A 15,409-nucleotide genomic window follows, 5' to 3' on the forward strand; every position below is an offset into this window, starting at 1 on the left:
AATTAAACCTATTTCATCTACATTTCTTACAATGATTTACATCTTTTTTAAAAGTAAGTATGAATTTTTAGTTAAATTCCAAAAATAAAAACAACTTTTTGAAAGCTACTTTTTTTTAGTTCTCAAAATTTGATTTGATTTTTTAAATCATAGGTGAAAATAGATAACAAAGGAAGAAACTTGATGGTGAAAGTAGTATTTATAAACTTAATTTTCAAAAACAAATATAAAAATAAAATTGTTATCAAACGAAGCCTAAACTTTTCTCTTTTATTTCAACTATATAAACTGATAAAAACTAGATTTTCTCTTTGGGAAAGCTCAACAGAAGTAAAACTTGGTTAGTTCTAAATTTTTACTTAGGATTGAACTTGTTTACTTGTAAAAATTGAACAAGAAAATGTAATACTTAGCTGATTTTTATTTTGGATTCAAATATATTAACCAGCAAACGATATATCTTTTTTTTTTTTAAGAAAATAATATATAATTTTCAATTGAGTAGTCAAATAACAAATTTTGGACATGATAATCCCACTACCAATCTTATATATATAAGTGCTCTTTTGAATTTATTTCCTAGGAAAAATACTTAATTCTTACAAACTTAATATTCTAAAAATGAGTAAATATATCATAGGGTCTACCAACCTAGAATATTAAAATCTTACAAACCTTTCAGATATCTGAATAAAATCAAGTGTTAAGTAGTTGCAATATAAATAAACACATTGTCCGATTAAACCTCTCTGTATTAACTCAAGATAATCGAATTTTCTATCATGTGAGAGCCTTGAAATATCGTCTAACAAGTTCTCATGAGAATAATCGAGCAATTGAAACAAAAATCAAGAAAATTCATCACTTTATATGCCTAAAATGATGCAACCAAAAGTAAAAAAGAATAACAAATATATCTTGGAACTTAATTGAGAATAAAAATCCAGGTATATAGTATCTTCCATCGAAACCTTCAAGTAGGTTTGTGAGCTCTAAACTCATTATGATACCAAATTATTTATTCTTTTGACAAATACAATACACCATATAAACATGGTCGAAGGCTACATGTCAACAAACTATCAATGGCTATCATCCAAAGTGCCAACTAGACACTTCTCCAGCAAAAATTCAGCATTCACCCAAGCGTGATATTTATCTATAGATTGTTGTTTAAGGCCAACTTATCGACCACAATTAGGATTCATTATATAAACGGATGGAAGTAGCACGGAAAATATAATCAGGTGTAGGTGGCAGCAGTAAGAGCATGTTTGGGAATGATTCTGAAATTATTGTAGTCACTTTTGTCATATTCAAGCTCACTTCAAAATACATTTAATCACTCCAAATTAATTTAATATTTAATTTTTCACTTTTAAATGTAACTTTCACGTCATTAAAACTGATTTTGTATGATTAAAAGCATATTCTGAAGTGATTTTGAAGATGACATAAATTATTTTAACAAATTGAGAATGAACATTCCCTGATTCCATAAAAATAGAAGTGAAACTTTATAACAAAAAACTGAACAAAATTCCAAGGATACTGAATAAAGATGTACAATCTTTTCCCACTGCCTTCATGAGTATATCAGCACCTAATAAAGAAGTTTGTCAAAAGGTCAAGAACTCCGAGTCGGACAGTCTACCCAAGAAAATCTCTATGTACTCTAAATTCTAATAACTCTAAACCATCATTTAAAAATGCATTTCAAGAATCATAACAAACAATAACTAGAAATACATATGAGAATCAACCAGCAATATATAAGTAGAACTAAAAGCTAGGAGCTACCTATCTAGGTCATGAATAAAAGAGTAATCATCCTTCAAAGACTTGGATAACATGATGTTGTAGCCAATTGCCCTCTTAAACATAAAATATTAGGAGTTATATGCAAGAGTGGTAACTCATGAACATGAGACACCATAACATGGATTACAAACTAATCATGCTACTCTACCATCTCTGACCTCTCAGGCACACCGACTACAATCAAATGTATTAAAATTCACTAAAAACGATTTTAACATGGAAAAAAAATTGCATAATGCTCATACCTCCAGGGTGAAACTTCATATAAGGAGATATATTATACACACGACCTTTCAGAACGGTCCACATAGAGCCCTCAGTCCGATGTTCTTTAACTTCACTCATAGGGATAAGCCTTTTATTTGACTGGCCTTTCAACCCTAATCCACACTCAGGAACAAATGCTCAAAATTAATAGCATTATTTCTCAAGGGGTAAATTAATAGCATTAGCCTACCAGTAATCATGTACACAATACAACGGACCTATTTTGCAACAAAAATAACAACAATCCTATTAATTCTGATGTAGGCACAACAAAAATGCCAGTGGATCCTCTGTATGAACATCAACTTAAAGCAATGTGCCAGGGTCACAAACTTAAGGTTAAAAACTATTTGAAGCCCTCTGTACTTCAATTTCCAACAAGTTAGTCCCTATACTTTCAACTTTGTAATAATTTAATCCCTAATTTTTTTAATGTAACAATTTAGTCCTTGTATGTTAGAATTTAGTAATGATTTTAATCCCTATTGTGAAAATTATTTTTAAAGTTTAATATGATTTCTAAATTGGAAACCAAATGAAATTATAAACTACAAAGGTTAGGTCATCATTATCACTTAATTTTGACTGAACTCGTCACAAAAGAGATTAAAAGGTTACATATAAAAGTACAATGACTAAATTGTTACCATTTTTAAATTAAAGGAGCAAGATTATTAAAAACTAAATTCAAGGGTTGGATTGTTGGTTTGGACTAAAAGTGTTCTTCACCAAATCAAAAGATACAAAATTGCCATAATCAACAAGAAGAATACAAGAGGTGCTAGATATGCTCGAGCAAATCATAATACCAAAATGCATGGCAGTTTAACAAGGTACCATTTCCACAAATACCTGCAAGATCAGGATGGGTTCGAGTAAGCTTAAGCCAATCCATTTGACTATACCCCTTCTCAAAAGGAACCTTTGTTCGAGCTGCAGGCTTACGCACAGCAATCCCCTGTTTTCCTGAATTCTTCACAACCTTTCCAGCATCTTTTGGCACCTCTTCTGTTGACAACGTACTTGATTGTTTTGAAGACGACATATCAATAACGTTGAAATCCAAGGAACCAACTGTTGCCTGCTTTCTGGAAGTGATATTGTTCGACAATTTGTCATTCCAAATGACGTGAGTCCTACTAACGGTGCCATTTGCCAATTCATCCCTTAAGGTAATATCACCTATATCTGATGCAAGATCCTTTGCCTCTCTATTATTTCTTTCAGGTAAACCCACCTACTAATATATTCGTGACAGTAACCATAATATAACTTAGGTTGGAGACAAAACATTTTTCTGACTGTAGAAGGTGAAAGATAGAAAGAAGAATGCACGTCATTGAGTTGAAAACTTAAAACCTAATTTTATAGCATAAAAATTATACTTGCCTGGCAAAATGTGAAGTCATCTTCAGAATCCATCGCAGCCTATTTACTCTCAAATTTCAAGCAACTTCTCTCCAACCCACAACTTCAAGAAATTGTTCTGCTGCATTACAATATCAGAAGTCATTTAAATTTGATATATGTTTTCAAATAATAAGGTGAAATGCAATTTATTTAACTAGTGTTAGTGAACTTATTTCTAAATCAGCACATTAAAATTCATTGTTTTTTTTATATCTGTGAGTATCCGGGCCAGCTTACGCGCACCTTGACTAATCTCATGAGACAACCCGCCTCATCCTACAACATTTGGGTATCAAAGAAACTCATAGGAAATTAATTCCTAAGTAGGTGGCTACTATGGATTGAACCCTTGACTTCTTAGCCATTTGTTGAGACTATGTCTCCTTTTTACCACTAGGCCATCCCATGATGGTTCACATTAAACTCATTGTAGAACTTCAGTAAATTGATCTTACTCTTATAAGGATATAAACACTGTCATTATCTTGTGAAAGTAAAGGTAAGAAGATTGAACAAATGCAGAAAACTATTTTTTATTTCGATAAGAATAACAACTTTCATTGAGAAAAAATGAAAGAATACAAGGGCAACAAAAATACCCCGGCCACAAACGAAACCTCCTAAAAGAAAGGAGTCCAACTTTGCAAAATGATACCTATAGGATAATTACAAAAAGTCTTCGAAACCGAAGCCCACAAAGAAACATGAAAACAAACCAAAGATCAAACCTCACTAGGGTCTTTATCCATCCCCAAAAAGTCCTATTATTACGCTCCCCCACAACACCCACCCAATTGCACACACCTCCAAAAGCCACAAAAAGCGACTCTTCTTCCCCAAGGTGGATCGAGGAGGAACATAGCAATAGCTCCCCTCTAACGTGCAATCGAAAAGCCAAACTCCTGACAAAAAAAAAAAAAACCCTCCCAAACAGAGCTAGTGAACTCACAACACCAAAGAATATCATCCAGATCTTCCTCCACCTTCCGATAAAGAATGCAATAGAACCGCCCAGCAAGCAAGGAGCGCTTCCTCAGACGATCCATCATATTCACACGACCATGTAAAATTTGCCAAGTGAAGAACCTCACTTTCCTGGGGACCTTAATTCTCCAAAGGATCAAAAAGATTGAGACATCTAAGGGAGAATGGTCCACAAGATTCTGAAAAAAGGACTTACACGAGAACCCCTCCAAAGGATTGGGTCTCCAAACCCTCACATCCCTTCTCCCGTGCCTAAAAGAGTGAGTCTCAAGCAGAGAAAGGAGAGAAGCAACATCCTTCGCCTCCCTATCGGATTGGTTACAACAAAACCCAAAAGAGAAGGAACGTGAATTCCCAAACCACACGACAAAGTCAGCAACAACGTGCTTTTTAAGAATCAACCAATGGTAGAGCCTAGGAAATAAAGCACAAAGAGGTCTCTCACCCACCCAGTGATTTTCCCATAAATAAGTATCCCTCCCCTCTCCCACCACACACTGAATAAACTCTGCAAAAGGCGGGAGCTTTTTTGAGATATCCTTCCATAAGTTCCAGTGAGAACCTTTAAACCGCTTGGACAACCACGAGGTGTATTTGCCTACAATAATCTTACACCATAAAGAGTTGGGCTCGAAATAGAAATGCCACAAGTCACTCTCTCCTCTCTCCTCCCTTCTCTCTCTTCCTCTCTCTCTCTCCTTCCTTAGCTCTGACGGCCTCCTCAGATCTAAATAGCCGCAACTCCAACAACTCTTTTCACTAGAAATTCAAAGATCTTCTACTATGGAAATCAAAAGTTGTAGCATCAATAATCAGCATTTTTGCTCTTGGCGAGTGGAATCCGACTTTTTCGTGGAAGATGTGGAAAAAAAACAGTCCCTCCCTTTATCATCCCAAATGATGGAAGGCTTGAAAGTGAATTTGATCAAGATTTTGAAGGAAAATCCTAAAGATTTTTTCTCTAAAAAGTGCAGAGTATATTGAGGCATCCATCGTATTATGTTGCTTATTTATTTCTAATACTTAATTATGTTGCTTATATTTAAAGCCTTTGTGATGCTTTGTTAATGACTTATATGTTCCATTTTGTGGTTTTTTTTTTTTTTTAATAGGATATGATGAGGGTGCTAAGATTGTGTCAACCTAGTTGAGATAATTTAGTCCATCTACTAATCCTTAGTTCTCTTGAGTTGTATGACTCTCTGTTTCCTTGTAATATAAACACTTGTTTCTCTTCATTATATCAATGAAAAGTTTGTTTCCGTTTCAAGAAAAGAAAAGAAAGGAAAAAAAAAAAAAAAAGCGCCACAACCACTTAGCTAGTAAAGCCTTGTTCCGTAACCTAACATTTCCAATCTCAAGACCTCCTTTTTCAATAGGCTACTCAGTGACCTCCCACCTAATCAAATGTGAATTCTGACCTCCCATAACCAAATGTGAATTCTTTCCTTTTCTTTCCTCAACCCCTTCCCAAAGAAAATCACGCATTGACTTCTCCAAACCCTTACACACCTTACAAGGGGCTTTGAAAAGGGAGAAGAAATAAACAAGGAGGCTAGACACAACAGATCTTATTAGTGTAAGTCTTCCAGCCTTAGAAAAATACCCTTTTTTCCAAGATACTAATCTCTTCCTAACTTTATCCACCACCGAGTCCCGAAGAGCAATCGCCTTGGGATTACTCTCAAGACGAATGCCAAGATAGGAAGAGGGAAGCTGTCCAATCTCACACCCTACCAACTCCAACCATCTCTTAAACTTCTACTCCTCACAATTGATCCCTGTGATGTTATACTTCCCATTGTTGATCTTCAAACCCGAGATTTCTTCAAAAACAGCTAGAATGTTATTCAAAGTTAAAAATGAGTTCTCATTACTAGAGCAAAAGAAAAGCATGTTAACTGCAAATTGGAGATGTGAAAGAATCGTTTTTTCCACCCCCACCTCAACAGGGATAAAAATACATCTTTCAAACACTTCCTCACCAAGCTACTCATAATATCCACCACAAGAAGGAAAAGGAAAGGGGATAAATGGTCTCCTTACCTAAGACCTTTAGTGGCCACCACTTTACCTCTAGGACTGCCATTTATAAGAAAAGAGAAAGTCACGTTTCTTATGCAGCCCCACATCCACATTCTCCATTTATAATCGAAGTCCTTCTTTTCCATCACTTTGTCCAGGAAATCCCAATCCACGTGATCATAGGCCTTCTCGAAGACAATCTTAAATAACACTCCCTCTTTCAGTTTTTGCCTATACTCCTCTATAGCTTCATTAGCCACAAGAGCTTGATCCAATATCTGTCTCCCAACTATAACAGCACCTTGCATTTCAGATAATGTTGACGGAAGCACCCTTCTCACGCGATTGGCCAACATTTTTGCAATAATCTTAACAAATGCAGTAAACTATGGAGATTCTCGAAAGTCAACCGTCCTAAAACCAAATCGGCACTTTAACATTTATCATAGGAATGAAGGGGGTAGAGCTTTTGGATTCGTGAACTGCACCAATTTATCACCTAAACACAACTAACGTGAACTAAACCATGATGTTAAACTCCTCGATACAGAACTGCGCAGCGTGAGTTGAAACAAAGCATCTAATGGCTGGTTCAAAGCGTATTTCTGAATCAAATTTTATCGAATCGTCCAGTACTATCGTTTGATCGTATATAATAGCAAAATGGTAAAACCCCTAAAATGGAATCACGGCATCAGAAGAGAACTAAGAGGTTTCACACTAGTTGAGATTTAGAACTAAAACACACGAGAGGAATGAATAAAGAATTCAGAACGAAAACATGACATAACAGAGAGACAAAAAACATCAAAAGTAAAGCTACCCAAATCGCTTGACAAAACAGAAACGGAAATGAAAGCAAAGGGGAACGCAAAACCACATAATTTCTAACATTCAAACTTGAAATTAGGAAGAGAACGTAAATGTCAATGCATTAGAAGAAATGTCAAGAAACTTACTGAATTAGAATCGGCCGTGGAAACGCCGGCGATCCAGTAAAAGCTTTTGGCCGGAATCCGAGATCCCCAATCTCGTCTATAAAAAGCAAAAAAAGAATTAAGGATGGTTGAATGTTGCGTACAGAATTGATGACCGGCTGCCGTAGTTAGGTTTTCTTTCTTTTCTTTTTTTTTTTTTTTTTTTTTGGTCTTTTCCTTTTTTCATCTTAATATTCTTTTTTTTTTTTTTTTAATATATCAGGGACTTAATATTCTTTGGACTTTAAAGAAATGAAAAATCAATTTTGCTCCCTAAATTTTTATAAAAATAATAATTTAGACCTGGACTTTAGTTTGTAATGATCTAGTCTCTATACTTTTAATTTTATAACAATTTAGTACTTAGATTTTAGTATGTAATAATGTAGTCATTGTATTTTTAAATTTGTAACAATTTAGTCCCCAACGTAAACAAATTTATCAAAATTATATATCAATTTTTATTATTTTATGATGTACATTTTTATTGGTTTATTTATTACAAAAGATTTCATTAAATCTTATTACTAGTTTTTAAAATAGGGACTAAATTATTACAAATTTCAAATACAAGGACTAAATTGTTACACAGTAAAATTTATAAATTGTTACAAAATTAAAAATCAAGAGATTAAATTGCTACATAGTAAAATTTAAGGACTAAATTATTACAAAATTAAAAACCGAGAGACTAAATCGTTATACTCTAAAGTTTAGAAATTAAATTGTTACTTTATAGAAGTAGGCTAGTGATTTCTACTCGATAAAACCATTATTTGAGTAAAGTTTTTAAGTACAATTACAAATTTCTAGAGAAAAATTTGGAAAACTTGTCTTTTTAGATTTGAGTTTTAAAGAATTTGTGTTTAGTTTTTAAATTTTTAGAAGGTAACTTTTTAGCTATTGGAATTTTTAAAATAAATACATTTGGTTGTTCATTTTTAAAATATATCTTTTTAATTTTCAAATTTTTTAGGATATATTTAATTCTTGGAGTATTTTTTTTATTGTATTAACTAAAAATAACAATTTTAAGAAATTATCACCTCTCTCAAATTATTTTTAATTTTATAAATAGCATTTTTTAAACGGTGTAAATATTTTAAAATATTTTTTATATTTAAATTAATTATATTAAAAAAAATAAAAATGTTTAGTAACCTTTTTAAGAAATTGTCAAAAATAGCACAGTTAAGTTTTCACCTTACAAAACTATCATGCTTTTTGAAAATTCGTAAAAATAGTTTTTCTCGATTCATCTCGAATGAGATCGACCACCGAGAATTAATTAAAAATATATATTTTTTTTTACTTATCGATTGTTTTGGACTTCTCGATATACACTGAAATTTGCTATTTTTTTAATGTAATCTTCCAAAATCTTATATTATTTTTGGATTTTCTCCAAAGTCGATTATGTTACTAAATATTATATCAAATTATTACTAATTTTTCAAAATTTTAGAATCTCGATGTTAATCTTGCCTGAGATTCCATTGACAATGCTCAAATATATGAATTTTAGTGTTAATTATGTCTGAGATTTTATTGAAAAAGCTCAAATATATAGAATCTCGATATTATTTTTCCTGAGATTAGCATCGATGCACATAATCTGGGTGTATAATCTGACAAAGTGTATCGAGAAAGCCTCAAACAATCTATAAGTTGGAAAAGTTGAATTTTTAACTAAAATCTCACAGACGACCTTGTCCGAGATGGATTGAGAAAAACCATTTTTATAAGTTTTCAAAAAGTATACTAATTTTGTAAGACGAAAACCAATTCGTACTATTTTTGACAATTTCTCAACTTTTTTTAACCTATTTTAAAATCTTTGCAGACTTAAAAGATACCTATAGAAAATCGAGAAACCAAACATTAAAAACATCTCTTCAAATAAAAATGTAATTTTTTAAAAAAAAATAAATTCAAAAATATTTTCTTTCTTCAACATATACTTGCATTTAATTGGTGGATAGGCTTTTAATTTGGTAGTGGTTTGAATTGTAAATTGAGAATATTTTATAAATTAAAGGATTTAACCAAATAATTTAATCCAGCTCCATTTTTTAAAAGTAAAACTGGAGTATAAGATTAGAACCACAAACCTTATGATTATTCACATATTTATATGTTAATTGTATTGTGGTCAATTTGACTGATTTGGAATATTTTCATTGATTTGACTTGAGTTATTGTACCATTTTGAGGAGCAAAAATACCAGCATTCTAGATTCATTTACTTATTTTTAAAAGCAAGTAAAGAGAATTTAAAAAATAGTGTACCTTAGAATTCAATTCAATCAAAATGAATTTATAATCTTCCTCGTATGAGATTCTTTACACCAAATCAATCCTAAATGCCTTCTACAATATTAAAAAAAAAAAAAAAAAAAAAAAAAAAAAAAAAAAAAAAAAAAAAAAAAACTTATGAACATCTAGAAGACCATATTAAAATTCCTTTCATACATAATTAAGTTCTTCCACATTTAGTGGCAGAAATTTTAGGGTTTTTTTTTCCCTCATGCCCTATGAGCTTCTTATAGTGGGTATATGCATATTATTTTTTTAGTAAAGTCAAAATTTTCTGCCACAATACATAATCAACTCATCCAACAAATAAGGCTTTTTTTTTTTCTTTATTCCACATAATATATAATATAGTAGGTAGGAATTTCGACCTAGGTTTGAAAAGAGTGGCTCCTATTAATTACGCAACCTTAAATTATTCTTTATTCATAATAATTGTCCATATAAGCATATATTCAAGAATATTCCATCAAATTATATAATCAACTAATAGTTTAATCAAACCGAACATAGTTCGATTAGATATTTGAGTGTGCTATAAACTACAAGGTTTATGGTTCGAATTTTCCTACCTCGATTGTACTAAAAGAAACCTTCTTAGAATCTGGCTTAATGTTTATATTTTACACCCTTTGTTAGTATGAAAATTTAATAATTTAATATAATGTTTAAACGAGAATAACTAAAAGAGAAGTGTGGACAATATACACATACTTGCAACATGTATGGAAAATGTTTGAAAATTGTTAAAATTACTTTTGTTGTTTTTAAAATTGTTTCATTTGAACTATGTTTTTAATCGTACTGATTTATTTTTTATGGTATAAAAATGTATTTAAAAGTGTAAATACACATAATAAATTGAATTTAAATAAGTAAATGTATGTTTGAAAATGATTTTGAATACGAGAAACATGATTTTATCACTTTTAATATTAATATTAGTGATAATTTTGACATGTTTGGGAGTGGTTTTGAAATAGTTAAAATCAGTTTTGTCATTTTTAAAATTACTCCAAAAATGTTTTTAATCATTCAAAATAAATTATAATAGTATACTAACATAAACATTAAAATTAAACCTAAAATTGATTTTAAACGATTAAAGATAATATTTTGAAATGAAACCATTTCAAAATAACTTTCAATCAATATACTTTATTTTCTCATCCATAAATCCATTTCTCATTTTACTGTTGTAAAATTTGAAGGGACAAAAATACAAACCAATAAATAAAAATATAACAAACATGGCTACGATTTATTTAAGTTGGAATATTATTTTGATAAGTGTAATTTTAGTCCCTACGATTTTAGTTTTTCCAATACAAATCTTGAACTTGGGTTAAATTTAAAAAACACTTCTATTGTCGTTATATCTTAATAATTTGGTCAAAATAACAATAGTGTACTGCTGAAATTAGTTTAATGATATTGACATGTACTCTAATTTAAGAAGTTGAAAATTCAATCCCTCACGTTGTAATTGTTGTACTAAAAAACCAAAATAGTGTATTTTAGAAAGATTCAACAAAACTACAAATTATGGTCCGTTTGGATTCACTTAATAAAAAAGTGTTTTTCAAAAAACTCATGTTTATTTAAAATCTTAAAAGCTATTTTGAGAAATTATCAAATACTTCAATTTTTTTCTAAAATGACATATTTTTTTAAATTAAATACTTAAAAATATATTTCAAATACATTCTTAAAATTGAAGCATATAACATCCAAATTGAAAATTTCAAAACTAGAAGGCTAAAATAAAATAAACACAAACAATGAAGACACAAATGGCAATTTAACTTTTCTTTGGGATCACGGGTGGAATGACAGAGAACCCAAATGTCAGATTAAATTATTTAAGGGTTAAAGTATCATTATCCAATTTTAGTTTCCATTTTCAAAGGTTCAAATTTAGTCACCGTTTTATTAAACCTTAAATTTAGTTTTTATTTTGTGTTGTTGTTTTTTTTAGAGAAAAAAAATTTGTTATTAACCATTAGTATTTTCACGATGAATTATTTTAAATCTCAAACTACTAAAAATATTTATAAATGTAGTAAAATATCATTGTCTATTAGTGATAGACGCATATAAACTACTAAAAGTTTGGTAATAAGATCGTTGAAAATTAAAGATGATTGTGTTGTACGTGAGAATATTATAAAAAAATTAGGGTAACAAATTAGCTTTGTATTTTATTTATAAAATTAATCGTGGATGTCTCTATAAAACTTTGATATTTTAATTCATAAACAATAAATTCAACTCAAAATTTTGAGCAAAGTGAATTATTTAACTATCAAATAATAATTTTAACTAAATTATTAATTACAAGTGCTTGTAAAATGAATAATTTATGACTAGTTACTTGATTACATATTTTGATGTATCAATTTGATGAATTTATATAAATACAATGTTTAATTAATAGAACAATCGAAATCAGTTTAAAAAATAAATATAACATTTTACGATTAAAAAATAATTAATTATAATTAATCAATGATAAATTAATTATAATTATTAAAAAATAATCTCATAAAAAAAAATTAATCATAATAATATTTAATTAACTATATATATATGATTTATTAATGAATTAACAATACTAATTCTTTACGGTTTATTATATAATTAATTTATCTGGAATAGTTAAATTCAAATATTATAATTAAAAATTTAATATAATTTTCTAAAATGTAAATTTAATATTCATATATTAATTAATTTTAATAATATAAAATAAAATAATAAAATCACGTATTAAAAATGGGGAGAGAGAGCAACTGTCACAATCGCACTTTCGAAAGTTTCTCTTAGCGATTGTGCAGCACTTGTTTCCGCTCACGAACAAGTCAGCCAATCCGAATACGGAATGCCGATGGCCCATCGAATGCCTCTCGCAACATCCACCCCCGTTTTAGGGAAAACAATTTTAAAAAATGGGTTTGGAAAAAAAGGTTTTCGCAAGCATTTTTTAGTATATGAGTAGAGAGAGAAAGATCGTAGTAGACTAGAAACCAATGAGCAACAACAACGACTTTATAGCATACTACTCCTGGTATGAGAAAGACTGTGCATTAAAAAAAGCTACACTTTTTTATGGATATAAGGAATGCATTAAAATAATTTATTATCATGCCTAGAACTTCAAAACTTGTACCAATACAGGGAAGTGTATCCCTTGCACATTCCGACCCTTATTTCCATCTCAATTCTCATAATCCAAATGTCACTTTAATATCTAACACAGATAGACCATGACATTTTGTTAAATTTATAAATATTTTGGTTCATTTTTCTATATTTGAAAACAACTCAATTTTCACTATAGATTTTAGAAACATATTTGAATATTGTATTTTCTTGACCGATTTTAATAAAATTAACTTCAAGAGACTAAATTCAAGATTTACTAAAGGAGAACCTTATTGTTCCCTAGGTTTTAAGCCTAGCCATTTGGTAGCTAGATTTTAAAATGTTACGATCTTTCATTTCAATTTAATTCATAAATTTGACAATGTTACAGTTATACTCTTAAGATTTGATTCTTGTTCTAAATTGGTCCTAAATTTCAAGATAAAATTTTAACCTCAGTTTTTCACTAAATACTCACATCAATATTTTGCATAATTAAAAAGTGAAATTGTAAAATTAATTTTAATAGTGATGAAAAAAAACTTAATTAATTATAATTTTTTAACCTTGCCATTAATAATTAATAAACACTGATAAAATGAGTATAGATGACATAATGCTTGTACTATCAATATCAAATTCAAATGTATATTCTACTATCACTAAATTATCAAAAAAAAAAAATAAATTAAAAAAAACTATAGACTGAATATTAATATGTAGTGAAAAATCATAAATCTTCAAACTTAACAAAATTGAAATAAAATTTAAGAGTAAGTATAAAATCATAACATTGATTAAATTGAAATCCAAATCAAAATTTAAATGTTATGGCTATAAATATTAATAATATCCAGCTTGAATGCAAAGTCTCTTTGTGAAAGGAAAAAGAAAAAAGAAGAAAAAAAATGGAAATTTTGATTCGATACAGATTCTTTTCTTTTCTTTTCCACGTTACCAAACGAGATAAACATTTTCCCCCAGAATTTCTCGCCTTCTTTATTGGGACAGGAAAAAAAACAAAAAAAGAAAAAGAAAAAAACAAGAACACTTGGCCAGAAATCGGTAGATTTGTAAAAGCATCAATTTCGATAATCATCATCGTCATGAAAATAATTAAAATATTGAAATCATCGTCAACAATAAGAATAGCAAAAGAAAAAACGAATCGAAAATTATTTTTCAAATTTTCACGATCGAAGAGAAATCTCTCAGGAACATTCCAGAACTTCTCCATTTAAACAATCACAATCAGACAGAGTAAAGAATGAACTCATTACTCTCAACGCTGACGACTACGACCGCAGCCGTGGGCTCGGCACCGCAACGAACAATCTGATGAGACGACGCATCGCCGCCGCTGAGGCGAAACTCCTCGGAATGGTGGCTGTCGTCGGAGTTAACCGGCGGATGGTAGTACATCCGGCCAGTCTGAGGGCAATGCGAATGAAATCTGGCGACAATCCTGACACCGGCGTCAAGCATCTCGACGAACTTCCCCATGGAGACGCCGATGGAAAGGAATAGAAATCTCTGCAACGATCGGAATAGGAATGGGAAACAGAACGTGAAACAGAGAAACGGATCTCTCTTATGAGAGAGAGATGGAAGTTAGCGATTGAAGAAGAATCAGAAGACGTCCCAAAGAAAGCCCATAAAAATGGAGGAGAGAGGAAGAGAGACGAAGAGAGAGAAAATTTATGGTTGGGGAACGGAAGAAGAACGTTGAGGGATTGGTATTTATAGGAACAGCTGGCTTTGCGCTCAGCTTTGTTGGAATTTTCCTCAGGCTGCTCGCTCCTACTCGCTTTTCGTTTCGTCTGCCTTCTAACGCGACTATCTTTATTTATTTATTTATTTAGAACCTTGGCAAGCAATAAATACGTTACTGTTATAAAAAAAAAAAATATTTATGTCTCGTTTGATAATTATTTTATTTTTTGAAATTAAACTTATCTCATCCATACCTGTTAGAATGTTTTGCACCTTTCTTAATTATAATATGTTGAATTCTTCGACAAATTCTAAAAACAAAAACGATAAAACTATTTTTTTAGTTCTAAAATTTGGCTTTATTTTTTAAACCAATCATGAAAGGTATATAATAAATGAAGAAATTTGGAATGGAACTAGTGTTCAAAGATTTAATTTTAAAAAACAAAATGGTTATGAAACGGAGTCTCAGGGAGTAATACATTTTTTGTTTTTAAGTTTTACCTCTAGTTTATATTTGATTCTTAGGTTTTAAAATGTTAACACATTTAGTACTTAAGTTTTGAGTTTTGTTTCAATACAGTCTATAAATTTCAAAATGTTACAATTTTATTCTTGATATTTGAATTTTGTTTCAATTTGGTCCCAAAATTTAAAGATTTTACTTTTTTAATCTTAATCTTTCATTAAATACTTATTTTTAATCTTTAACGTCAACTTCTATAAATTAATTAAAATAATTAGAAAATAAAACT

At 30.2% G+C, this 15,409-nt stretch overlaps 1 protein-coding gene across 4 annotated transcripts; it reads right to left on the reverse strand.

Annotated features, from left to right (window-relative positions):
• Positions 1-895: 895 nt before the first annotated feature.
• Positions 896-7,713, reverse strand: RLF (reduced lateral root formation). 4 transcript variants are annotated; one of them, XM_039043986.2, is made up of 6 exons: positions 7,467-7,713; positions 3,478-3,577; positions 2,941-3,325; positions 2,067-2,201; positions 1,553-1,603; positions 896-1,159 (listed from the first exon to the last, which is right to left on the reverse strand). In XM_039043986.2, exons 2-6 carry the CDS (start codon positions 3,508-3,510, stop codon positions 1,083-1,085), a joined length of 681 nt encoding a protein of 226 aa, XP_038899914.1. In that variant the 5' UTR covers positions 3,511-3,577; positions 7,467-7,713; the 3' UTR covers positions 896-1,082. The 4 variants fall into 4 exon arrangements, with proteins under 4 accessions (XP_038899914.1, XP_090174153.1, XP_038899915.1 ...); XM_090318027.1 differs by having other exon boundaries at positions 2,941-3,176; positions 7,467-7,681; XM_039043987.2 differs by having other exon boundaries at positions 3,478-3,574; positions 7,467-7,674.
• Positions 7,714-15,409: the final 7,696 nt, after the last annotated feature.

This window comes from Benincasa hispida, chromosome 9 (assembly GCF_027475165.1).
Source record: "Benincasa hispida cultivar pf3 chromosome 9, pf3_genome.v1.1, whole genome shotgun sequence".
NCBI lineage: Eukaryota > Viridiplantae > Streptophyta > Magnoliopsida > Cucurbitales > Cucurbitaceae > Benincasa > Benincasa hispida.